Source organism: Canis lupus, chromosome 13 (genome assembly GCF_011100685.1).
Source record: "Canis lupus familiaris isolate Mischka breed German Shepherd chromosome 13, alternate assembly UU_Cfam_GSD_1.0, whole genome shotgun sequence".
Classification (NCBI taxonomy): domain Eukaryota; kingdom Metazoa; phylum Chordata; class Mammalia; order Carnivora; family Canidae; genus Canis; species Canis lupus.
Window position 1 is genome coordinate 37,998,250 of NC_049234.1, and position 22,654 is coordinate 38,020,903.

Genomic DNA, 22,654 nt, shown 5'->3' on the forward strand with positions numbered 1-22,654 from the left:
CGGAGCCGGAGCGGGCGGCCGGGAACACGGCGGCAGCTCTGCTGCCCCCCTCCGCCGCCGGCGCAGTGGGCTGGTCCGGCCGGGGCGGGGCGGAAGAGCCCGCACGCGCCAGGGGACGCGCTGCGCGGGGCGGGGCCATAGGGCGAGCGGGGCGGGGCCGAGGCGCGGGGCGGGGCCGGGGCGCGGGGCGGGGCCGGGCGGCGGGGCCTCCGCGCCTGCGCCCCCAGAGCTGGCGAGACAAAGGGGAGGGCCCGGCCGGCCCCGCCCCCAGCGCCCCGCCCCGCCCCGCGCGGCCGGCCGGCGGGGCGTGTGGCCCCCGCGCCCCCGCCCCCGCCGCCGCCGCCGCCGCCGCCGCCCCCGCCGCCGCCGCCATGTACCCCGCGGGTCCCCCGGCCGGTCCCGCTCCGCGCCGCGGCCGCCATGCCCCGCCCGGGCGCCCCGCGCAGCCGCCGCGGCTCCCCGCGCCCACCCCGGCCCCCGCCGCGCGGCCGCCGCCCCCAGCGCCCGGGCCGCGGCCCCGCGTGGCCGTGAAGATGGCCTTCCGCAAGGCCTACTCCATCAAGGACAAGCTGCAGGCCATCGAGCGCGTCAAGGGCGGCGAGCGGCAGGCCAGCGTGTGCCGGGACTTCGGGGTGCCGGGCGGCACGCTGCGCGGCTGGCTCAAGGACGAGCCCAAGCTGCGCTGGTTCCTGGAGCAGCTGGGCGGCGAGGTGGGCACGCAGCGCAAGAAGATGCGGCTCGCCAACGAGGAGGAGATCGACCGCGCCGTCTACTCGTGGTTCGTGGCGCTGCGCCAGCACGGCGTGCCGCTGTCTGGGCCGCTCATCCAGGCGCAGGCCGAGGCCTTCGCGCGCCAGATCTACGGGCCCGAGTGCACCTTCAAGGCCAGCCACGGCTGGTTCTGGCGCTGGCAGAAGCGCCACGGCATCTCCAGCCAGCGCATCTACGGCGAGGCCGAGCCCCTGGCCGCCGGCCCCGCGCCGGGCCCGCCCGTCAAGCAGGAGCCCGCGCCGCCCCCAGGCCCCGGCCCCGGCTCCCCGGCCGCCCGGGCCCCCGCCCCGCCGCCCCCCGCCGAGGGCGGCTACGGCGACGAGCAGATCTACAACGCCAACGTCACCGGCCTCTACTGGAAGCTGCTTCCGGAGCAGGCGGCGCCCCTGGGCGCAGGGGACCCCGGCGCGGGCGGCTGCGGGCGGCGCGGGCGCGGCGACCGGGTGACCGTGCTGCTGGCCGCCAACCTGACGGGCAGCCACAAGCTGAAGCCGCTGGTCATCGGGCAGCTGCCAGACCCGCCGAGCCTGCGCCACCACAACCAGGACAAGTTCCCGGCCTCCTACCGCTACAGCCCGGACGCCTGGCTCAGCCGCCCGCTGCTGCGGGGCTGGTTCTTCGAGGAGTTCGTCCCTGGGGTCCGGCGCTATCTGCGCCGCAGCTGCCTGCAGCAGAAGGCCGTCCTGCTGGTCGCCCACCCGCCCTGCCCGAGCCCAGCGGCCAGGATGCCCGCCCTGGAGGAGAGCGAGGACGCCCTCTGGCGCTGTCGGCCTGAGCCCCTCAGCCCCCCGGAGGAGCTGCAGACCCCGGATGGCGCAGTCCGGGTGCTATTCCTGTCCAAGGGCAGCAGCCGGGCTCACATCCCTGCCCCGCTGGAGCAGGGCGTCGTGGCTGCCTTCAAGCAGCTGTACAAACGGGAGCTGCTGCGGCTAGCCGTGTCCTGCGCCGGGGGCTCCCCGTTGGACTTCATGCGCAGCTTCATGCTCAAGGACATGCTCTACCTGGCCGGCCTCTCCTGGGACCTGGTGCAGGCAGGCAGCATTGAGCGGTGCTGGCTGCTGGGCCTGCGGGCGGCCTTCGAGCCCCGGCCGGCCGGGGAGTGTGTTGGGGGGCAGCCGGCCAGCCAGGCCGAGGAGGCTGCAGAGCACAGCCGGGTGCTCAGCGACCTCACGCACCTGGCGGCCCTGGCCTACAAGCGCCTGGCGCCCGAGGAGGTGGCCAAGTGGCTGCATCTGGACGATGACGGGGGGCTGCCCGACAGCTGCAGAGAGGAGGCAGGCCCTGGCCGGCCCCCTGTACTGGCCCCTGCTGCTCCTCCACCCCCGGCCAGCCTACCCTCTGTCATGGGGGGTGCAGAGGAGGAGGAGGAGGCTGCCGTGCCCACTGCCGGGGAGGCTGTCCGGGGTCTGGAGACAGCTCTTCGGTGGCTGGAGAATCAGGACCCTCGGGAGGTGGGGCCGCCGAAGCTGGTGCAGCTGCGTTCACTGATCAGCATGGCTCGGAGGCTGGGGGGCATCAGTCCCTCTCCTGCAGTCCCTGAAGATGGGGTGTGACCAGGCCCACCTGAGTGGCCCCCCGGTGGCTGTTCTCCTGCTGCACTTGGAGGGAGGGGATACGCACAGTCTTCCATTTCCTCTCTTTCCTACCCTGAGATGGCCTACCCCGTGGCTCGGGGCTACAGGGATCCCAGTCCCCAGGCTGGCTTGTAGGGGCTCCGTTGGTGAAAGGTCATCCCGCTCCACTCGTCCCCGTTCTCTGGAGGGGGACGTAGCAGAGGGGTCCCGGGCTCACACACGTCCTCCATCCTCTCTGGGCAAGCACACTCGTAGGGTCTGTGGTTTCAGCCAGGGTCCCTTGCCACACCCACGCACTTACCGGAGCAGTTTCCCGTGTTCCCGCCCTGGCCCTTGTGCGCCTTTCTGTACCTCCTGCCTTCCTCCCGGGTGGCCCATCCTGTGCACTGGACAAGGGCCCAGCACTCCTGTAAGTCGAGCCCTGCTATCTCACGGTCCATGTGCTACAGCCCTGCAGCCCTCTCCATGCGGAAGCACGTGTCTCCAGTTGGGTTTTTAACACATTACCTGTTTTTACAGATCTCCTTCCTGGGGGCCACGGTGGTATCTCTCCACAGCCTGCAGCTGGCCTTGGAGGTTGGCTCTGTAGGGACTGGGGACGATGGCGGCCAGCAAGTGGGGAGTGGGAGGTTCTGGATGCAGCTTGGAGCATAGATTTCTGTTCCACTGGGATTGTTAGTTTTCCTTAAGAAAATTGCATTCCAAACCTCTTATTCAATGGGGTTAGCAACCTTGTACCCTTGGGCCCTGGTGACTTGACCAATGAAGGAGTGAGCTCCCTGGGCCGGCCACAGCGCACTTGGTGCAGCCCAGGGCCCAGAGCCGTGCCGTCTCCCCGGAGCGGGCCTGGGGTCCTGCCAGCCACACCGGGACGACCTCCAGTGCCTTAGTTCCCCTCCACCGCTGCCCCACCTCTGCTGGCACTGCCGAGCGTGTGGCTCAGGAGCTGTTCCCAGAGCCTCCGGCAGTTGGGCTTTGGGTGGCTCAGGTTGAGAGGAGGAGGGAGGTGTCCATGTGTTGCTGCCCAGCGGGGGTTTCAGAGTCCTGCTGCTGCTCTGCGACCCAGGGGCACCTGTGGAGAGCCGTGGCCTCTGGAGAGGTGCTGCCCGGAGCCCTTGTGAAAGGCAGGGGCCCTGCCTGCTCTCCACCCCTCCTGCCCCGCACCCCCCAGCCAGCCCGAGACTGCAGAGGCGTAGCCGGCCACGCACCGGCGAGGCAGCTGGAGGGAGCCCCCAGAGCAACTTCCCCACTAGTCTGAGAGCAAACTGTTCTGGGAACCGTCCCTAGGCAAAAAGTGAGAGAGTGTGTGTGTGTGTGTGTGCGCGCGCGCGCGCGCACACCATACATATGGCTCAAATCAAAGCTGAGGGAGGGTGTGAAGAATTTGGGAGCGGGGGAAGCAAGGCTTGGGTAGCCAGGCCAGGGCAGCAGCCCCCAGCCGGAGCCCGTCCACTCAACAGCTGTGTGGAGCCTGCACCCCTAGAGGAGCTCCAGGCGTCTGTGGCTGGCTCAGGGCTTCAGGCAGTCTCACATCTCCTACTACCTGATGGCAGCTCAGGGCCCTAGGGCTGGGGTGCCTGGCCTCCGCCCCGCCGGGCCTGCCCACTGGAGAGCAGCTCCCAGGCCCCCAAGGGCGCTAGGCAGGGGCATCTGGGGCCCCCGAGTGTATCTCCATGGAATGGCTGAATATTCAAAGCAGCAAAGATCTGCTCTTGGTCAGGGTCGTGGTTAGGGCCTCCAGTGGGCTTGGCAGGGGCCTGGGAATGGAGGCCTGGTGGGCGTCCAGGCTTCTGCTAAACCCCTCTTGACCTGCATGTTTCAGGGGGATGAGACCACGCTGCAACCAGGAGGGAGCCAGTCTGAGACGCATGGCCTTGCCCAGGGGGGCTGCATGCCTGGGAAGCGACCCAGACGTCCCTTGGGCGGCAGGTGCAATGTCCGCACGAGCTGAGGGGAAGAGCACACCCTGCGGGGTCCCCCAGCCCACACGCCAGGATTGCTGCGGGGAGCCCAGGGCCGGGGTCGGGCACTCTTGGTCCCCAGATAAGGGTGCCCACAGGTGAGGCTGATCCAGGGGCGTGTCCTTGAGAGGACCATGGGCTTTGAGGGTGCATGCTTGGCTCAGGGCCTTTTCACACCCACCCTTGCTGGTAGGGGGGTGGCCCAATCAGGTGGGCCCCACGTGCTTTATAATAAAGGTTCGTGTCAACGTCACATGCATCCTTTTCCTAAAGTCTTAATATATTTTTTGAGTTTCGGCTTACTACTTCAATAACCTCTACACCAAATGGGCTGAACTTGTGGCCCCGAGGATCAAGTTTCATGCTCTGCTGCCTCAGCCAACCAGGTACCCCTAGAGTCTTATCTTTGTAACATTTGATCCAATGCCTAGAACCTCAGATTTTGAAAAAGTCAGGAAAATATAAATTGATGAGAAATTATATCCACCGGTCTCCTGAAAAAGTAATTTTAGCACTGTGGTCAGGCTGCAACCCTGACCCCCAAAGCCACTGTCCTGGCCCCAGCGCCCTTCCAGCTGGGCCGGGGGCTCACAGAGGCACCTCTACTCGGCAAGCAGCCTGCCCATGCGCACCTGCCCCACAAGCCCACCCACCGGGTTCCCAGGGACCGTACGGGAGGAGGCAATGCTGAACCCAACACAGTGGAAGGCGGCATTGGCGTCGGGAGGAAGCCACTCCACCATCCCAGAGCTGATGGTGCTGCGCAGCCAGGACAACCTCGCCCCACCCCTGGCACCTACCAGCTCCCAGGTCTGCCTGAGCCCCAGCTGACATGTGCTTCCAGGCCCTTTATCAGCCCAAATCTCGGTCACTCGGTGCTACTGGACAGTGTCTTTATTCCCATCTCACGGATACATCAGGTGTGGACGTGGCCTCAGGCTGGCCTAACAGGTGGAAGGGCCAAATGGCTAACGAAGGATGGAAGGGGGAGGACGGGCTGGAGGCTCGGGATGGGGGCAGGGGCCTGAGCACGAAGAGCACTGCAGCAGGGGTGCCATCAGCCAGCTACGGATGGGACGGATTGGCTTCAAGTCTCAGCTGGTCCACTGGGGGCAGCCTGGCTCTCGCGTGGCTGGCCTCGTCTCAGCATATGCTGGTACGGCACTTCAGGGCCTTTGTAGGGTGGGGAGGCTCCGGTGAACCTCGGGGGCAGGGTGGGCGGGGAGATCGTGCCTTTGGTTGGGGACCTGAGTTCCTGGCTTTCCCGGCCGGTTGCTCCATTCAGGGATGTGCTGAAGAGCCATGTCTAGTAGTCGGAGGCCAGGCCAGGAGACCCGCCAGGACGACCCATGGAAGGGTCGTCACGGCCGGCTCCACCTGCCACTTGCCTGGAGCTTAGCTGGGGGAGGGGGCCCACACCCAGCTGAAGCCAAGTCCTGGCTCTGCAGCCAGCGGGGCCCTTCAGGGACCTGCTGCCGACCAGTGCTGCGCAAACCCTGGGCCCGGGCCTCTGTTGGGGTGGGCTCCCCAGGGGAAGGACCCTCAGCTCCTCAGCCAGAGAAAGAGTGGCCAGCTGTGTTTTCTTCTCAGAGGCTGGCGGGGTCGGGGCCCAGCTCCCCGTGGGTGGCCCCACCCCATGGCAGGTCAACCCAGGGGCAAGACCCCTGCTGGCTTCACTGAGGAGCCAGTCTCCACGTCCCCCACCCCGTGAGCTGGCTGCAGTTATGTAGCTGTTGGAAAGGCTACCGATGCCCCAGCAGCTGCCCTGCTCCTGCCCCGCAGCCGCCAGCAGTGCTCACGCTCAGGCCCCACAACCCCGAGTCACCCATGATGGTGGGCCACCGCCTGTGAGCCCCTCCAGTCCTGTCCCTTCCCACTTCCTCATGTGGAGCTCGGGATGGGGGCAGGCAAGAAGCCCCTGCATGGTGGGAGGGCTGCAGTCCTCGGGAAGGGGCGGGGAGGAGGGGCCGGGGCAGCCCACGTCCAGGGCCTTTCCCTACTTCTTGCTGAGCTCCCTGGCCCGGCACGTGGCAGCCTCCACGGCGCTCATGGTGGCTGCCCGCAGCCCCCCCTGCTCCAGGGCGTGGAGCCCATAGATGGTGGTGCCGCCCGGCGTGCACACGTCTGTCCGCAGCTGAGCCGGGTGCTGTTCCTTCTGCTGCAACATCTTGGCTGTCCCCTGGGGAGAGGGGCACCAGGGGTGACTGCAGGGACCCGGGCAGCTCCCTCTCCAGCTCAGCCCCACTGTGTAGCCTGCTTCATCATGTGTCCACTGCCCCCATCCCAGATCTTGATGCGGGCTTCCTGGGCCTGCTGTCTCCCTTCCCGCTGCTCCCGGGAGACATGCCAGCCCGTCCCTTTACACACGACCCCGCTGGGGCTGCCCTCACTCACCAGCAGGGTCTGAGCAACAATGCGGTGGGCCAGGCCACTGGGCATGCCCATCTTGATGGCACCTTCGGCCAGGGCTTCGGAGAAGGTACACACCTGTCCCAGTGGGGGGTAGGACCGTCAGAGCCAGCACTCCCCTGGACAAAGCACCCAGTCTGCAGAATGCCTGGAACCCCGAGGAACCCGGCCCAGAGCACTGGCCACCAGTGCAGGAACGACGGCGGAGGCTCGAGCCCCGGGGTCTGCCTGGAGCATCCCAGGAAGGCAGTGATGTAGCAGAGAGGAGAGCTCACAGGCAGCCCGGGAGCCGAGTCCTCGAATCCCAAAGGCCAGAGTCCTTGAAGAGACTTGGAAAGTCTCCGCTTCGCCAAGGGCTGGCCTGGGGGGTAGCAGATGAGATAACACTCACAAAGGCCACACCGCTGCCACTGAGGCCGGTGTGGATGTCCATGTGGGCCTCAGGCACCTCCTCGCACTGCCCGCAGGCCTCCAGCAGGGTCTGCAAAAGCTTGGCCTCGCTGCTTCCAGCGTGGCGGCCCCGCGCCATCACCACACTCCCCTCCTGAACCAAGCAGGGCAGGTTGGGTGAGACTCGTAGCACCCGTGTGGTCGGCGGCAGCAGCTGGTCAGAGAGAAGCGGGGGTCAGGGGACATGTGCAAGCGGCGCCCCCAGGCAGGCCCAGGCCTCAGCCAGCTGCGGGCTCCCTCCCCTGTGTCCTGGGTATGGTGCCAGCAGGATAGGGAAGCCCAGCCCCCTGGGCCACTGGCCACCTCTCCAGGTTGTCCGGGAGGCCATCACATGCTTCACCCATCTCACCTTCCTCAAGGGCACCAGTGTGGGATGGCAAGGGGTGGGAAACAGAGTCTGGCCAGCAGAACGGACTCTGGGCTCAGAGCCTCAGCTCCCACACAACCCCACAGGCCACTCACCTCCTCCAGGGTGCTCAGAGACACTCCAGCAGCCACAGACACCAAGATGTGCTCAGTGGTTACCACAGAGGCCACCTCTGCCAGGACAGCTGGCAGGACATAGGGCTTGGTAGCAAAGAAGACCAGCAAGCAGCTCTGCAGAACCTCCTGGTTGGAGTGGGTGGTCTGGCAGCCCAGAGCCTGCAATGGTGACAGTGGGATCAGGGCTGGGGTAAGTGGGACGGCCTCCCAGACTGTGGCACTTCCCGCGGGAGGCCACCCTGCAGCCCCAGGGGTCCCCGTGGGTCTCTCCCATTGCGAATGCCTGCACCACCCCCACTCCCACTGCCTAAGACTCACCCAGACCATCCGTCTGGCTCAGGACCCCTGACCCCTGACGTCAGCACTTCCTCATGCCCTCTGACCCCAGTTAGTGCCCACAACCGTCTCTGCCCAACCCAATGCATGGGTACACGTGTGTGTATGTACATGCACATGCACACATACCCCCTTTACTCTGCACATGCACACATACCCCCTTTACTCTGTCCTAGCATCCCCCACAACCTCGACTTTCCTTCTGGTCTTTGACCTGACCTCCTCTTCCCCAGCCCAGCCAGTCTCAAAAGTTTACCTAAACAAGCAGCACTAAAATAATAATAATAATATTAATTAATTAATTAATTAACAAGCAGCACTTCCCTGGACCCAAGAACTGTCTCAGGAGCCAAGAGCCTCCATGAACCCCCCAGGACAGCCTCAATGCAGAAGAGCTGAGGCCCAGCCCACCTGGAAGTGGCAGAGGTTCCTGTCACTCGGTGCACTGGCCACTATGTGCTGAGCTTCTACTTTTCCTGGAGAGAAAGGCAAAAGCAGAAGGGTCGGTGAGGATGTGGAGTGGAAGGAAAGAAGAGCAGGAACCAGCCTGGCTGCCCCTTACTGGCTTCTGCTCAGCCATGCCCAGGCCATCCTGGCCCCAGCTGGCCTGACGCTCTGTAAGAACCCAAGTGATTGGCAGGGGTGCTGCGTGCAGCCGGGACCAGGCACTCCGCTCCATTCTCTGCTGCTGCCGAGTCCAGAGGCTCTGCTAGACACAGGGGCCCAGAGCTTGCCTAGTCTCATGAGGACTCCATCTCAGGGGCCTGTGCCTCTGGGGACAGGAAGGCGGGGACAGAGCCGGGGCAGGGTGGGGAGGGAGGCCCAGTAGGTGCTGAGCTTCCCTGGGAGTGGGGTGTGTGTCTGTGTTGGGATGTCCAAGCAGGGGCTAAATCCCCATTTGGTAGAAATTATCTGCATTTGTGGGGTGCAGGGCTGGGGAGATTACACTTCTGTAAGGTCTACCAGGAAGGCAGAAGTGCGCCCCACAACCCGAACACCGAGCCAGTGAGTTGTGACAGCGACCACCTCCAGGTGTGCCTACGCGGAGTATGGTGAACCTGCACAGCCCTGGGAGGAAGGTGATACTGCAGAGTTGTACACCTAAAGCACCTGAGACTTGCCATAAACTATTTTCTGATGATTTTCACCCTTCTGGACCGTGACTGTGGAGGACGGCAGAAAGCCAGCCCAGAATCTACACATGACGGTTTCCAAATCCCCTGGAGTAAGACTAGGACGTGCCTCACCGTGAACCAACCGTTCTCCCCCAGGGAGGTCCTGGCCTCCAGGCCCCAGGGCACGTGTGCAACCTCGAGACAGTTCCGGCTGTCCTAACTGGGGGGTGCTACCAACATCAAGGGGGGACAGACCAGGAAGGTAGCTCAACACCCTACGGTGTGAAGGATGAAGAACCATCCCCCGCCCATGCCCATCAGGAGGTGGACCACGCCTGCAGCCCGCCAAGGGGTGCAGCTGCTGCACACATCACATCGGAAACAGAATCAGAGTCTCGAAGGTCAAACCACCCGAGGCCGGAAGGAAACCAGAAGTTGGTGGGAGATCCCCGGGGGCAAAGGTAGCACCGTCCAAGAACAATACTACTGGGACCAAAGACCCAGCTTCACACTTTCTAGTTGCCATGTTAAAAGCAAGTAAGAAAAAAAAGGTAAAGTTAATTGTAATATATTTTATTTAACCCCATGTAAACAAAATACTATCCTTCCAAATATCAGTTTTAATCAGCATTAAAAATTACTAAAATATGTTACGTTCTCGTAAATCTTCCAAACTCAAAATCTTATTCTACAAACTCGCAGCACCCTAGGCTTGGACCACCCACGTCGCAAGCGCTGGCGGTGGGCACGCGGCTCACCGGGACAAGCAGCCCTGGCGCCCCACGCGCACCCTGCTGCCGTGCCCAGCGAAGGAGAGGTGGTCCTGCTGCGCCCTTACCACTCCCCGCGGAGGGCTCCCTGGTGACCCCCGCCCAGAGCCTCCGCTCCGGGACGTGAGCTCCGGGCAGGTGAGCTCCGAGCAGGTGAGCTCCGCGCAGGTGAGCTCTAGGAGGTGAGCCCCGGGCAGGTGAGCTCCGGGCAGGTGACCTCCGGGCAGGTGAGCTCCCGGCAGGTGAGCTCCGGGCAAGTGAGCTCCCGGCAGGTGAGCTCCGGACAGGTGAGCCCTTCCCGCGTACACCCGGCCGGCGTGGGACGCCCGCTGGCTCCCAGGCCCGGGGACCCACGCGCCCCACGCCCGCGGCGCCCCACCTGCTCGGATGAAGCCCTGCGCGATGGCCTCGGCCATACGTCCCGCGCCCACAAAGCCCACGCGGAGCGGACCCGGACCAAGCGCCGCCGCCGCCGCCATGTCTTCACCGCGGCCTGACCTGGCCCCGCCCATGTCGCCGCAGCGCCCCCCCGCCCGTCGATTGGCTGCCGGGACCTCACGCCCCGCCCACTCCCTTCCGGGCTCCGCGGCGAGCCCCTACCCCGGCCGCTTATTGGTCCGAGCGGGCGCGGTGCCGCAGGCTGGGGGCGGGGCGCCGCGAGGAAGTGGGCGTGGCCTGGCGCTCCGCGGAAGGCGCGGCCCCGGGCGGAGGGCGGGAGCGGCGGTGGAGGGGTCGGGCCGCGTGGAGCCGGGCGGACCCTGCTTTCCCAGGGGCAGCTTGAGAGGCTCCGTTCAACGAAGGGCCGGAAAGGGTGGGGGGCCCTGTGCGTCCGGGCGGTCCGCGCCCTGGAGCACGCCCGGTGGGGTCCCCGCGGGGACGCGGCGGAGTCCCGGAAAGCCCCGGCGGCCGGCCGCTGCGCAGCTGAGCTCCCGGGGAAGGAGCATCCGCCCCGATTCCGGTGAAAGACCCGGGCACGCAAGGCCGGCGCCTGGGGAGCTGGGGAGTGAGTGCAGCCCGCCGGCCTGGGCCGGGTTCTCCGGCGGGAACCGCGCCCTCGGGGCGCCCTGGGCCCTGGAGCCTGATGGCGGGGGCAGCTGCGGAGCGAGGGCCGCGGGGCCGGGCGGGCTGGCGAGCTGCAGCGGCTCCAGGCCCTGAAACGTGTGAGCCGGCCTGTCGCTTCTCTGCACCCGAAGTTCTTCAGCCAGCCTGGATCCTGCGAGAAGGCAGGAGGGGCCTTCCTGAGGCCTGGGTCCCCAGCGGAGACCTTGTTGGTGCTGGGGTGGGGGCGCTGATGGAGTGCTCGGCCGCGCAGGAGCCCGTTTGAAACTGACCAGAGGGTAGGGTAGGGGTGGGAGGACTTGTGATTTTCTTTTTTTAAGATTTTTTTTTTATTTATTCAGAGAGAGAGGCAGAGACACAGGCAGAGGGAGAAGCAGGCTCCATGCCCGGAGCCCGACTTGGGACTCAATCCCGAGTCTCCTGGATCACACCCTGGGCTGCAGGCGGAGCTAAACCGCTATGCCACGGGGGCTGCCTGTACTTGTAATTTTTAATTGACACGGGAACAATGAGGCTTGAAGATCTAACATTGCAGGGTATTCTTTATGATTGCATCTGAAAATGTTTTGTTATTCTGGAGACGCCTGGGTGGCTCAGCAGTTGAGTGTCTGCCTTTGGCCCAGGGTGTGACCCCGAGGGTCCTGGGATCGAGTCCCGCATCCGGCTCCCTGCAGGGAGCCTGTTTCTCCCTCTGCCTGTGTCTCTGCCTCTCTCTATCTGCCTCTCATGAACAAATAAAATCTTTTAAAAAATATTTTGTTATTCTAAACTCTACTTTGACACATTCTTAGCTCTTCAACAATCAAATCTCATTCATTCAACACTACCCTGGTGGTGGGTCAGCCCGCTGTGGGCAGGGGATAAAGGCCATACAGCAGCAGACTATAGGCAGCTGAGCCCGCACTTGGGGGACCTGCATTCTGGCTGGGGACACAGCCCCCTGCAATGAACACACACTGCAGGACACATGGCCAGTTTCTGTCCTGCCAGGTGTGTCCGGGCCTCTCCGCCACACTGGGCCTCCCTCTGAATATTCTCACGTGGCTGACTCAAGCTCCAGCTCAGGCACCACCCCCTTCCCGGAACCCCACAGGAGCAGAGCCTCCACTCCCCGGGGCTGGAGACCAGGGAACACAGGGCGGCTGACCAGGTCCAACAGCTCCGCATCCAGGGCCAGGAAGAGGCTCCCGGGCATCCCCAGGCAAGCACACAGGACTCCACGGCAGGGTAGGCACTCCAAGAAACCAACATTTCGCTCCAGGCCTCAAAGGTGGGGAGGCACTGACCAGGGAGCCCCAGGGCATAAACACTGCAGCTTGCTGGAGAAAGAGGGTGGAGACAAGTGCCGAGAGGCCAGCCGGGCACAGGGACGGGTGGGGGTGGGAAGCGTGTGCCTGGCATACTGCCTGAGAGGAGAGAGTTCACACAACGGGCACATCTGGGGTCAGAAAAAAGCTGAGAGCCACCATCATGAGGATGACAGAGGGCGACCAGGAGGCAGGGGACCTGAGAGGAAGCGGCCCCAAGGGTGGGCCTGGAGCCTGGGAAGGTGTCTGAGGGCTTTGGAGTTGGTTGCTCCTCGATGCACACACCCCCCAGCACTGACCGGCTGCACCGGGGACCTGGCTGGATTCCTGCTGAGAATGTGAAAGTCTGTGCTGTGCACCCCTTCCCAGCAGGCCCTCCTCTGTGACACCTGTTACCGCCCAGGCGAGAGGGCAGGCCAGGCCCACAAGCTGCCACCTGAGGGCTAGGGAGATGAGGGGCCCAGTACAGCTCTCTCCTGGGGTCCTGCTCACCACCCTCCCGAGATCCATCCACATGCCTACTCAGCCGGTCCAAATCCAGAACCAGCTTTGTCCCTCAAAGGCCTGGTGCTGACAGGTAGGCCCAGGGAGCTCAGGTCACCAGGCCTGCATGGGACCTCATGTGAAAAGGCTAAGTTGTGGCCGCAGCGGAAGCTGAGACTGCTCCAGGTACCCTGCCCCGCACCCCCACCAGCTGACTGTCCACCGCCTCTACCTGGCAGCCTGTCTGCCTCTCGCCCGCACACCTGCTTTGCCAGCTGCAGCTGCCCTTCTCCTCCAGGGCCAGCCCACCACCCTCGCCCAGCAGCTCTGCAGGGCTGAGCAGTCAGCAGGTGAATGGTGGGTCCTGGGGCTAACCAGGCTCAGGGGGGACAGTGCCTGTGTGTGTGTTGCGGGACAGGGGGGCACAGAGCTGCTGGGGCCACGCCTGGGAAAGTGGACTTTATTAGATCCCAAGGAATGGGAGAACAGGATCAGGAGGGGCCACGCTCAGGACCCCGGGACTGGTTTGGGGAGCAAGGTGCTGGGCCTGGCCAGGCCTTGGTTTCCCTGAGGACAGACATGAACGGTGGGCCCAGTGCACAGATGCCCAGAGCCGCCCTGGCCAAGGAGTAGAACATGGGCCCAAGTTGCCAGGCAGTGCCCTCCACTCCCGCAGAGTCTGAGGGTGCTGCTTCTGGGGCTTCGGGAAGCCTGCCTCACTTCCGGGCCTGTTCGTAGTTGTGGGTGAACCAGGCACAGGTCTCCTTCACAGCTGCAGAGGTAGGCAGGTAACAGGTGGTGGCAGGTGAGGGCTGAGGCTGCCCTGATCTCCCCTGGGGGAGAAGGGGAGGGCAGGGGCCCCAGCGACACCCGCAATCACCTCTTCTGTGTCCTGCCTCCCCGGTAAGGGTTTGGACACCAAACCTACAGGGCGTCCCCAGCTCCAGTAGGGAAAGCAAGGCCAGTCCAAAGCCAAGGAGGGGCTGGGAGGTCCTGAGGGACGGGGTGGGAGAGCCATGGGAGGACAGGGGGCTCACCCTGCTTGAAGGGTGTGAACCGGAAGTCAGGCAGGTAGGTCCGAAGCTTGCCGTTACTGGCCGTTTTCTTAAACTGTCCATCTGACTTGGTGGTATCAAACTAGGTGCCCAGTCAAGGCCACAGCAGGAGGGGTACCCCGCCCCACCCCAGCCTGCCCTCGAACTTCCGCTGCCTTTCCCTGGGGCGCCGTGGGGTCAGAGCACCATCCCTCTCCAGTTACCAGGGAGAGACCCATTTGGGCATGTCAGACCCACAATGCCCCGCCCCAGAGCCAAAGGATACAGTGACCTCCCCATGGAAGTCCATGGCCTCCACCACGGCTTCGGCCGCCTCCTGGATAGAGACCTCATCCTCCTCGCCTACTGCAAGAAGCGGGGGACCAGCAGCCAGGTCAGGCCTCCCCCACCTGGCCTTGTCGTCATCCAGCCCCCACGATATTCTCTCCCAACCCTGGCTGCTCTCAGGACCCATCGGTTTTGCCCTGCTGCAGCGGCCGGGGAGCCACAGGGTGCCCACCTGACAGGATGATGGGCTCCACTTCATTGTACTCCCGTAGGACCCAGATGAAGAGCCGGGCCAGGTCCTAGAAGTCAAATAGGGTCAAAGGCCACAAGTTATGGCCACATGGGGCCACGTGCCACCCCTCCTACATGCCCTGCTCAGTGAGGGTGCAGCCTGGGCTTCACTGGGGCTGGAGGTTTCTCCCTTTGGGCAGCTCTTAGCCAGCTCAGCCCAACACCCTGCTCAGTGCTGCACCTGGCCACTGCCTATAGGGCCCCAGCGAGGACCAGTGATGGCTCCTCCAGGGGCTCAGCCTGGACCCCCGCTCCTTTACCAGGCTCCCTCACGCTATGGCCCTGCCACAGCCAGCATGGCAGGCCAGGAAACATTCGGGTGGAGAGCGAGGCACCATTCTGCACAAACCAGTGAGTAGATGAACTGCCTCCGTGGCTTTCCAGTGCCCCACACCGTCAGGGCAGAGCCGCTGCCTGCAGAATCAGCAAGGGGGTGGTGTCAGGACAGGCTGTGCCAGCCACCACCCCCTCCTCCCTGCTGAGGCCCTGGGGCCCCACCAAGCGGGCACTCACTCTTGGCCAGGTGCACCTTGTGGATGAGGCCGGGCAGCACGTGGCCATCCTCGATGTTGAAGTTGTCATGGGGCCCAAAGACGTTAGTGGGGATGACGGCAGTGAAAGTGCAGCCATGCTGCTGGAAGTAGGCCCTGCGGAATCATAGCGTCTCTTCAGGCCCTTGCCCTGGGACCACTGACCCACTGCACCCGCCCCGGCTTCGCCCGGATGGAAAAACCAGAGGCCCACAAAGAAGGGGGCATTCCCTCTGCCAGGTGAACCCACTGGGCTTCCTCCCTTTTCCTGTTGGGTCTCGGCTGGGGCGTGGGCGGAGGACCTGTTCTGCACGTCGATCATCCTCTTGGCGTAGGAGTAGCCAAAATTGCTGTTGTGCGGTGGCCCATTGTGGATCTAGGGGAACAGGAGGCCTTGGCTTTCCTGGCCCTGCCCTGCCAGGACCCACCAGCTCCTCCCCGGCCCCGCCCGACCCCGCCCAGCCCCACCCCTCACCATAGTCTCGTCGATGGGGTAGGTGGTCTTGTCCGGGAATATGCAGGTAGACAGGCAGGAAACCACCTTACGCACGCCCACCTCGAAGGCCGAGTGCAGGACGTTGTCGTTGATGTGCACATTTTTCCTCTGGCACGGGAGGGGAAGGGCGGGCAGGGCAGTTCAGGCCCCTCCAGGCAGGACCCCAGCCCTTACCTGCTCCTCCAAAGACTGAAGCAGGACATACTTGGCGCCTCCCACGAGGGCAGCACCTGAGCCAGTTTATCCTAACTGCTTCCTGGGACAAGGCGAAACCTCCCAGCACAGACCTTCCAGAAACCACGGCCCCCTCAAGCCTCTTACATCCTTAGAGGCAGTTGTCTTCCCCCCCTCCCCCTCCTCCTCCCTGGGGCTCTGGGAGGGGGGCTGGAGGAGAGGCCCACACCCCCTAGCTCAGAGCTGGACCTCACCCACACAGGTTGCTAAGGGCAGGTCCAATCGGGCCCTAGCAGGGATGGGGAGAAGGGGCCCTCCACTCCTCCACCCCGGAGGAGCCTACCCAGCACCTAGTAGCAGACAGGCCTTGGTCAGTCCCATCCCTCCTTTTCCCTGGACCCTAGGAGGACACTGGGCATTTGCACCGCTCTGAGCAGAGGGAGAGATGAGGACCAGGAGGCTTCTGGGAAGACTGCTACTGAGACAAGGAGAGCCCTGGGTGACAGGGGCCTTGGGCAGAATCTGATCTGAGCCTCTGCCATCCCTGTGCCTGCTGCAAGGCTGAACGACACCAAGACCGGATGCCCAGAGATGGCGGGGCAGCCCTCAGGGGCACGGCCTGGCAGGAGGGGCCACAGGCAGAGCCCTGCTCTCCTGCCCCTTCCACCATACCCCATACCCCTAGGCCAGATGCCTCGGGCCCATAACCCAGCTCACGTTTCTGCACCCCAGAATGCGTGGTGAGCCTGGTTCAATGCAGCCAGACCAGAGAGATCTGGGGAGCAGGAAGGTCTCGAGGCCCAGAGGGTGCAGGGGATAGGAACCTACCCTACCTAGGTCAAACATCAAATACTGGTTTCTCCCAGCTCCCCCAACCCACCTCAGCTTTTCCTATTGGGCCAATGCCCCCAGGCCCTCCTCTAGGCCCATCTACCTACAAAGCGAGTGTGGATTATTAGGGGCTCCACAGGGACTGTCCCCACCAGGCTGTGCCAAGCCGGACCCTCAGGGACTTCCTGGGGTCAAAACATAAGCATAGGAAGCCGAGGAAGAAGTCCCCAGGGCTCCATGGGGCCCTCACTCACCCAGAAGTCCAGGTTGTACTTGATATTCCGGAACAGGCCCCCCACCATTGCAGCAAGGTGGATGACGTGTGTGGGCCGCACCTTTTCAAACAGGGCTCGGGTCTGTGCAGCGTCCCTGGGAGGAGCCAGGCTCTCAGAGGCCGCTGGAGGCCTGAGAGAAGGAACTAGCACCCTGGGGGTGGGGTATTGGTGGCGGTCTGATGGCAGGCAGAACTGCCAAAAAGGAAAGTGGCCAGTTCAGGCACTTGCTGTTACGAAGCCATGGGCTTCCAGGAAGAGATGTGAGGATGTTTGCCTAGAAGCAGAACTGCACACACCCAGGCCAGGGCAGCCGCCTGGGGGGGAGGACCCAGGCAGGAGGCTACTAGCCTCAGGGACAGGCCTGGCCTTGAGCTCTGCGTCTGGAGGGTTTGCTCCAGGGATGGGTCCACTCACGTGAGATCAGCGTCCTTGGAGGAGACGAACACCCAGTCCTCTCCAGGCAGCCCAGCTCCATCTGCTACCACCTTTTGGATGGCTCTGCCCACCAGTCCAGATCCGCCGGTCACTAGGATTCGTACTGACCCCCCAGGCTCACTCATGTTGGCTGCACCTGCGGGGACAAATGGTGGGAGGCAGACGGAACCCCACTTCCCTGAAGATGCCCCTCCTTGGGGTCACTGCCCTTAGCACTAGGCGCCACAGCAACTGTCCAAGGCCTCGCTCAGGGTTCCCTGTGGCAAGTGGAACAGGATGAGACCTCCAGGGAGGAGAGAGAGCCTGCTGGGGGCCACAGAGACCCATCTGGGCTGAGGCTCCCCCTCCTGGTCCCATTGCCTAGGGAGCCCTCTGCCTGGGTCTGCACAGGGGCCAGGGGCTCCCACCCAGCCAAGGGAGCCTGGTGCCGGCTGGGCCCCACACTGGCCCAAGGAAGGGGGCAGTCAGCACACCTGGGGCTGACAGGTAGGGGAGGCTGACAGTCTTGGGGCTGGGGGCTCCTGGCCCCCGTCATGAGATTACTCCCAGCCAAAGCTCACGCTCCACAGGCCAGGAAGGGGCAGCGCCCAGGGGCCGGCCACCGCCAGCTGGTCCAGGGGAGCCTTCACCTGCCGAGCTCCTGCAGGGCAGGTGGCGCTTCCGGCTCGGAACTGCACAGGCCTCAGGGCGCCACCCCTCGCGGACCGCATCCCCGGGCTGAGGGTGTGCTGGGCCCCGCGGGCTGGCGCTGATCCGGGGGCAGGCCCCACGCCAGCAGCGGCGCTCCGGGCACCCACGCCGCTTCCCTGCCCACCCGGCCCTCCACGCCCTCGGAGCCCCACACCCCTCAGGACTCCCCGGCTGCCGCGGAACGGCCGGGGCCCGGGCTCCCCTGGGGACCCAAGGCGCCCCGCGCCGCCTCACCTGCGCCCTGCCCCACCTGCCCCACCTGCCCGTCGCCCGGGAGCGGCTTCCGGCAGGGGATGGACTCCCCAGCCGCGCGCGGGTGCCAGGTGGAGGGGGCGGAACCCGGAGGGCCCCGCGGGCCCGCCCTCGGCACTCTGGGAAATGCAGTCCTCGGGGGCGTCCCGGGCGCTGCTGGGAAGTGGAGTTCCCTGGAGCGCACAGCACCCTGGGAAATGTAGTTCTCGCGGCTCCGCCTCCGCCCCCGCCGGGCGGATCCCGCGGCCTCTGCGTAAGGTGCGGGGCGGAGACCTGGTTCTCTCGGCGGGGGACGGTGGGCGGTGGGCGGTGGCAGAGGGGAGGCCGCGCGGCGCTGGGGCTAAGCAGCCTCAGGATGGGGGAGCGGCAGGAGAGCTGGGACCGAGGGGCTGGCCGCAGCCGGCGCCCCCCTCGGAGGGTGCTCCTGGCGCCCGGTGACAGCCCTGCCCTGTCCCTTGGGCGCCCCCTGGTGACCGGCCTGCCCTCTAAATAAACGCAACCATGGTTTTTTGTTTTTTGTTTTTTTTTTTATGATAGTCACACACACAGAGAGAGAGGCAGAGACACAGGCAGAGGGAGGAGCAGGCTCCATGCACCGGGAGCCCGACGTGGGATTCGATCCCGGGTCTCCAGGATCACGCCCCAGGCTGCAGGCAGCGCCAAAACTGCTGCGCCACCGGGGCTGCCTGACATTTGGGCTTTAAATTTTTTTTTTTAATTTAAATTCAATTAGTTAACATGTAATGTATCATTAGTTTCAGAGGTAGAGGTCAGTGATTCATGAGCTGCACACAGCACCCAGTGCTCATCCCATCACGTGCCCTCCTTAGTGCCCGTCACCCTCTCACCCTGTCCCCCCATCCCCTCCAGAAACCCTCAGTTCCCCAGGATTCAGTGTCTCTTACGGTTTGTCTCCCTTTCTGACAGCGTCTTGTTTTATTTTTTCCTCCTTTCCCCCATGATCCCCTGTTTTGTTTCTTAATTTCCGCATATCAATGTGAGATCGTATGTAATTGTTTCCCTGATTGGCTTATTCTGCTTAACGTAATACCCTCTAGTTCCATCCACATCTTTGCAAATGGCTGAGATTTCATTCTTTGTAATAACTGAGTAATATTCTGTTGTATATATAGATCACATCTCTATCCATTCATCTGTTGATGGACATCTGGGCTCTTTCCCTAGTTTGGTGCTTGTGGGCATTGCTGCTGTAAACTTTGGGGTGCAGGGGTACATTTGGGCTTATTTTTTGTGAGAATTTTCTTCTTCATGGTCACATAAACATTTTGTCACTCCTTGTTTCAACCTCATATATTGAAATGTTACTTTTTTGTGATTCACGTGCTGTTTCTGTCAGTTTAGAAAAACATTGTCTGTAAAATTAAATAAATCTATTTTAAAATCCCTTTGAAAATGGAATTATCCATCTTAGCTCTCTTTGAGGTTTGGAAAGCTTTATAAACATCATATAAGACCAGTAAGAGTTCATCTCAAACAGCCGGGGCTCCCTCACTCCAAAATTGATCTCTTCTAGGAAAGAGCATGGGTTCTGCTGGTGAGCACCTGCTGTCTGCGTTCTCCCTGTGGGACTTCCACATCTGCTCTGCCATGAACCTCGTTCCTTTTGTAGTGTGTAGTCACTGTTTGCTGGCTGTGTCCTAGGCAGGGAGGCATTCAAGGTCAAGACTGACCCATATTTCATCAAGATGTTGTATCTCTGGGCTAAATCAAGGAACATACTATGTGATTTTGAGTTGTTTTAAGGAACATGATTGGTCAGGGCAACCAAGGCCACATCTCAGGCACAGATGAAATGCTCAACAAATGACACAAATAATATATCTAGTTTTCCAGCTTACATTCTGGCTTCTCCACTTTTTTTTTTTTTTAAGATTTTATCTATTTATTCATGAGAGAGAGAGAGAGAGAGAGAGAGGCAGAGACCCAGGCAGAGGGAGAGGCAGGCTCCAGTGCAGGGAGCCTGGCGCAAGAGGATCCTGGGTCTCCAGGATCACGCTCTGGGCTGAAGGCGGCGCTAAACCGCTGCCCACCCCCCCTTTTAAAGACTTGATTTATTCATGAGAGACACAGAGAGAGAGGCAGAGACACAGGCAGATGGAGAAGCAGGCTCCATGCAGGGAGCTCGATGTGGGACTCGATCCCAGGACCCCAGGATCACAACCTGAGCCAAAGGCAGATGCTCAACCACTAAGCCACCCAGGTGCTCTCTCAGCATTTATTTTATGGAAGAGTCTGCTTCAAGGAATGAGGGAGCATGGAGTAGAGGACTACTGAGTAACACAAAGCAATTACTTACCACACTTTTTATTTCTTTCAAAAACCATGCATGTCCACCTCATGCCATTACGATAGCAAGTGTCAAAAACACAGAAAACACAAGTGTTAACAAGGATGTGGACATTCAGAGCCCTGGCGCCCTGCTAGTGGGGCTGTGATGTGGGGCCGCTACTCCTATCCCACTTCTGGGTATGCACCCCAATAACTGAGAGCACAAACTGAAACACATATCTGTACACCATGTTCATAGCAGCATTATTCACAATAGTCAGAGTGGGATGTTTTTATCCTTAACCCAAAAAAAATGTTATTTGTGATTTCTTTTTTCAAAAACTATTTTGAGAAGCACTGCTTTATTTTTTTATTTTTTCTGTTTTTTATTTTTTAATTTTTAAAAGATTTTATTTATTTATTCATGAGAGACACACAGAGAGAGGCAGAGACACAGGCAGAGGGAGAAGCAGGATCCCTGCAGGGAGCCCGACATGGGACTCGATCCCAGGACCACGGGGTCACACCCTGAGCCCAAGACAGATGCCCAACCGCGGAGTCGCCCGGGCATCCCTGCTGTTGGGGAAGGGGGAGTACAGTTTTTGAAAGGTTATCACATACACGGACTCTTGTAACCACCACCAGCCCCGGGACACAGCCCTGCTGCACCACAGGGAGGGCCTGTCCTGCATGCACACCCCATGCCCCGGGTCTCCATCACGACGGTATCCTCTTGTCAAGAATGTCCTACAAATGGAACTATATACATGCAGCCTTTGGGGACCAGCTTTTCGGGGGTAGAGGGCCCACAGCCCCCCACAATGGCAGCACAGGCTCAAGTGTGCTGTCCCCCGAGGTGTGGAGGGACCCCGTGTATTCATTCACCTGCTCAAGGATATTGAGGTTGTTTCCAGTTTGGGGCAGTTGTACACAAAGCTGCTAACACATTTAGGTGGAGGCTTTTGGTGACCATAAATTCTTCTTTCTTTTTTTATTTTTTTTATTTTTTATTTTTTTTAATATTTATTTATTTATTTTTCATGATAGTCACAGAGAGAGAGAGAGAGAGGCAGAGACACAGGCAGAGGGAGAAGCAGGCTCCATGCACCGGGAGCCCGATGTGGGATTCGATCCCGGGTCTCCAGGATCGCGCCCTGGGCCAAGGGCAGGCGCCAAACCGCTGCGCCACCCAGGGATCCCCTTCTTTCTTTTTTTAAAAAAATATTTTATTTATTTATTCATGAGAGATGCACAGAGAGAAGCAGAGACACAGGCAGAGGGAGAAGCAGGCTCCCTGCGGGGAGCCCCATGCAGGACTCGATCCCAGGACCCCGGGGTCACGCCCTGAGCCAAAGGCAGACGCTCCACCGTTGAGCCACCCAGGCGTCCCAGATATTCTTCTTTCTGTAGGATAAATACCCAGGAAATGCAATTGCAGGGCTTTGGATGGCAAGTATATGTTTAACTTAGTACGAAACTGCCTCCTGCCTTTCCAGCAATGTAGGAGTGACCCAGTTCCTCAGCAGCATTTGGTGCTGTCACTGTTTTTTATTTTAGCCGTTCTGGGACATGTATTCTGAGAGACGCCTCATCGTGGGTGTAATTTGCATTTTCCTCATGGCTAACAGCAGTACAACAGCGAGCATCTTTCCATGTGCTTATTTGCCATCTTTCTCTATTTTTGGTAACATGTCTGTTCAGATCTTTTGTTTGTGTTCTAAATAAACTGTTTTCTTTGGAGAATTTTTCATATATTCTGGATATACATTTTGTTGGATATGTAATTTGCAAGTTTTTCTCCCGTTTCTGGGAGCTATTTCTGTAGCTTGTCTTTTCATTCCCTTAATAGAGCTTTTTAAAGACCACGCAAGTCTGTGGGTTGTGCAAGGGGAGGTTGAGTGGTGGAGGCACTTAGTTAGGAAAAAGATAAATTAATGGATCGGATCCTTCTTGCTTTTCTTCCTGTTCCAATCTGCGATTCCGGGAGTACTCAGGAATTAATGTAGTATTTGCAATGGAAGCTGAGGAATATATTGCAACATTAAGTCATATTCTCTTGGGTTTGTATATCTGTAGGTCTAGATGAAATATGCATTTGACTTACGGAAAGAACTGGGAAAAAGTAACATACAATTTTAGGCATTGATTTAAAGTATTATTGAGGGCAAGAAGATGATACTGGTGCTGAAGAGTTTGGAGAGGATAAAAGTGAACAAGCCAGAGGTTTTGGCCAAAATCCAGAAGCATTTTTTTGTGCTACGTATCATGTCACAGGGAGACCTGACTTCAATTGTGCTGGTCATGATGACATTCTCTAGAACAAATAAAAGATCAAATACAGTATTTTCTGG

General features: G+C 61.1%; 3 protein-coding genes across 5 annotated transcripts; 1 reads left to right on the top strand and 2 right to left on the bottom strand.

The window, feature by feature from the left end:
* The first annotated feature begins 371 nt into the window (after window positions 1–371).
* TIGD5 (tigger transposable element derived 5) lies at window positions 372–4,565 on the top strand. The gene has a single exon (XM_038555747.1). It carries the CDS (start codon window positions 372–374, stop codon window positions 2,322–2,324), a length of 1,953 nt encoding a protein of 650 aa, XP_038411675.1. The 3' UTR covers window positions 2,325–4,565.
* Window positions 4,566–5,182: 617 nt separating this feature from the next.
* Window positions 5,183–10,378, bottom strand: PYCR3 (pyrroline-5-carboxylate reductase 3). Its single transcript, XM_038555756.1, has 6 exons — window positions 10,249–10,378; window positions 8,396–8,460; window positions 7,628–7,807; window positions 7,107–7,319; window positions 6,701–6,793; window positions 5,183–6,485 (listed from the first exon to the last, which is right to left on the bottom strand). The coding sequence occupies exons 1-6, from the start codon at window positions 10,346–10,348 to the stop codon at window positions 6,303–6,305; spliced, it is 834 nt and encodes a 277-aa protein (XP_038411684.1). The 5' UTR covers window positions 10,349–10,378; the 3' UTR covers window positions 5,183–6,302.
* Window positions 10,379–13,162: 2,784 nt separating this feature from the next.
* Window positions 13,163–18,153, bottom strand: GFUS (GDP-L-fucose synthase). Of its 3 annotated transcripts, none has more exons than XM_038555762.1 (11): window positions 17,997–18,153; window positions 17,052–17,208; window positions 16,617–16,731; window positions 15,337–15,465; window positions 15,164–15,237; window positions 14,845–14,978; window positions 14,681–14,745; window positions 14,273–14,339; window positions 14,039–14,115; window positions 13,756–13,855; window positions 13,163–13,490 (listed from the first exon to the last, which is right to left on the bottom strand). In XM_038555762.1, exons 2-11 carry the CDS (start codon window positions 17,195–17,197, stop codon window positions 13,435–13,437), a joined length of 963 nt encoding a protein of 320 aa, XP_038411690.1. In that variant the 5' UTR covers window positions 17,198–17,208; window positions 17,997–18,153; the 3' UTR covers window positions 13,163–13,434. The 3 variants fall into 3 exon arrangements, with proteins under 3 accessions (XP_038411690.1, XP_038411687.1, XP_038411689.1); XM_038555759.1 differs by having other exon boundaries at window positions 14,039–14,118; XM_038555761.1 differs by having other exon boundaries at window positions 14,039–14,118; window positions 18,022–18,141.
* Window positions 18,154–22,654: the final 4,501 nt, after the last annotated feature.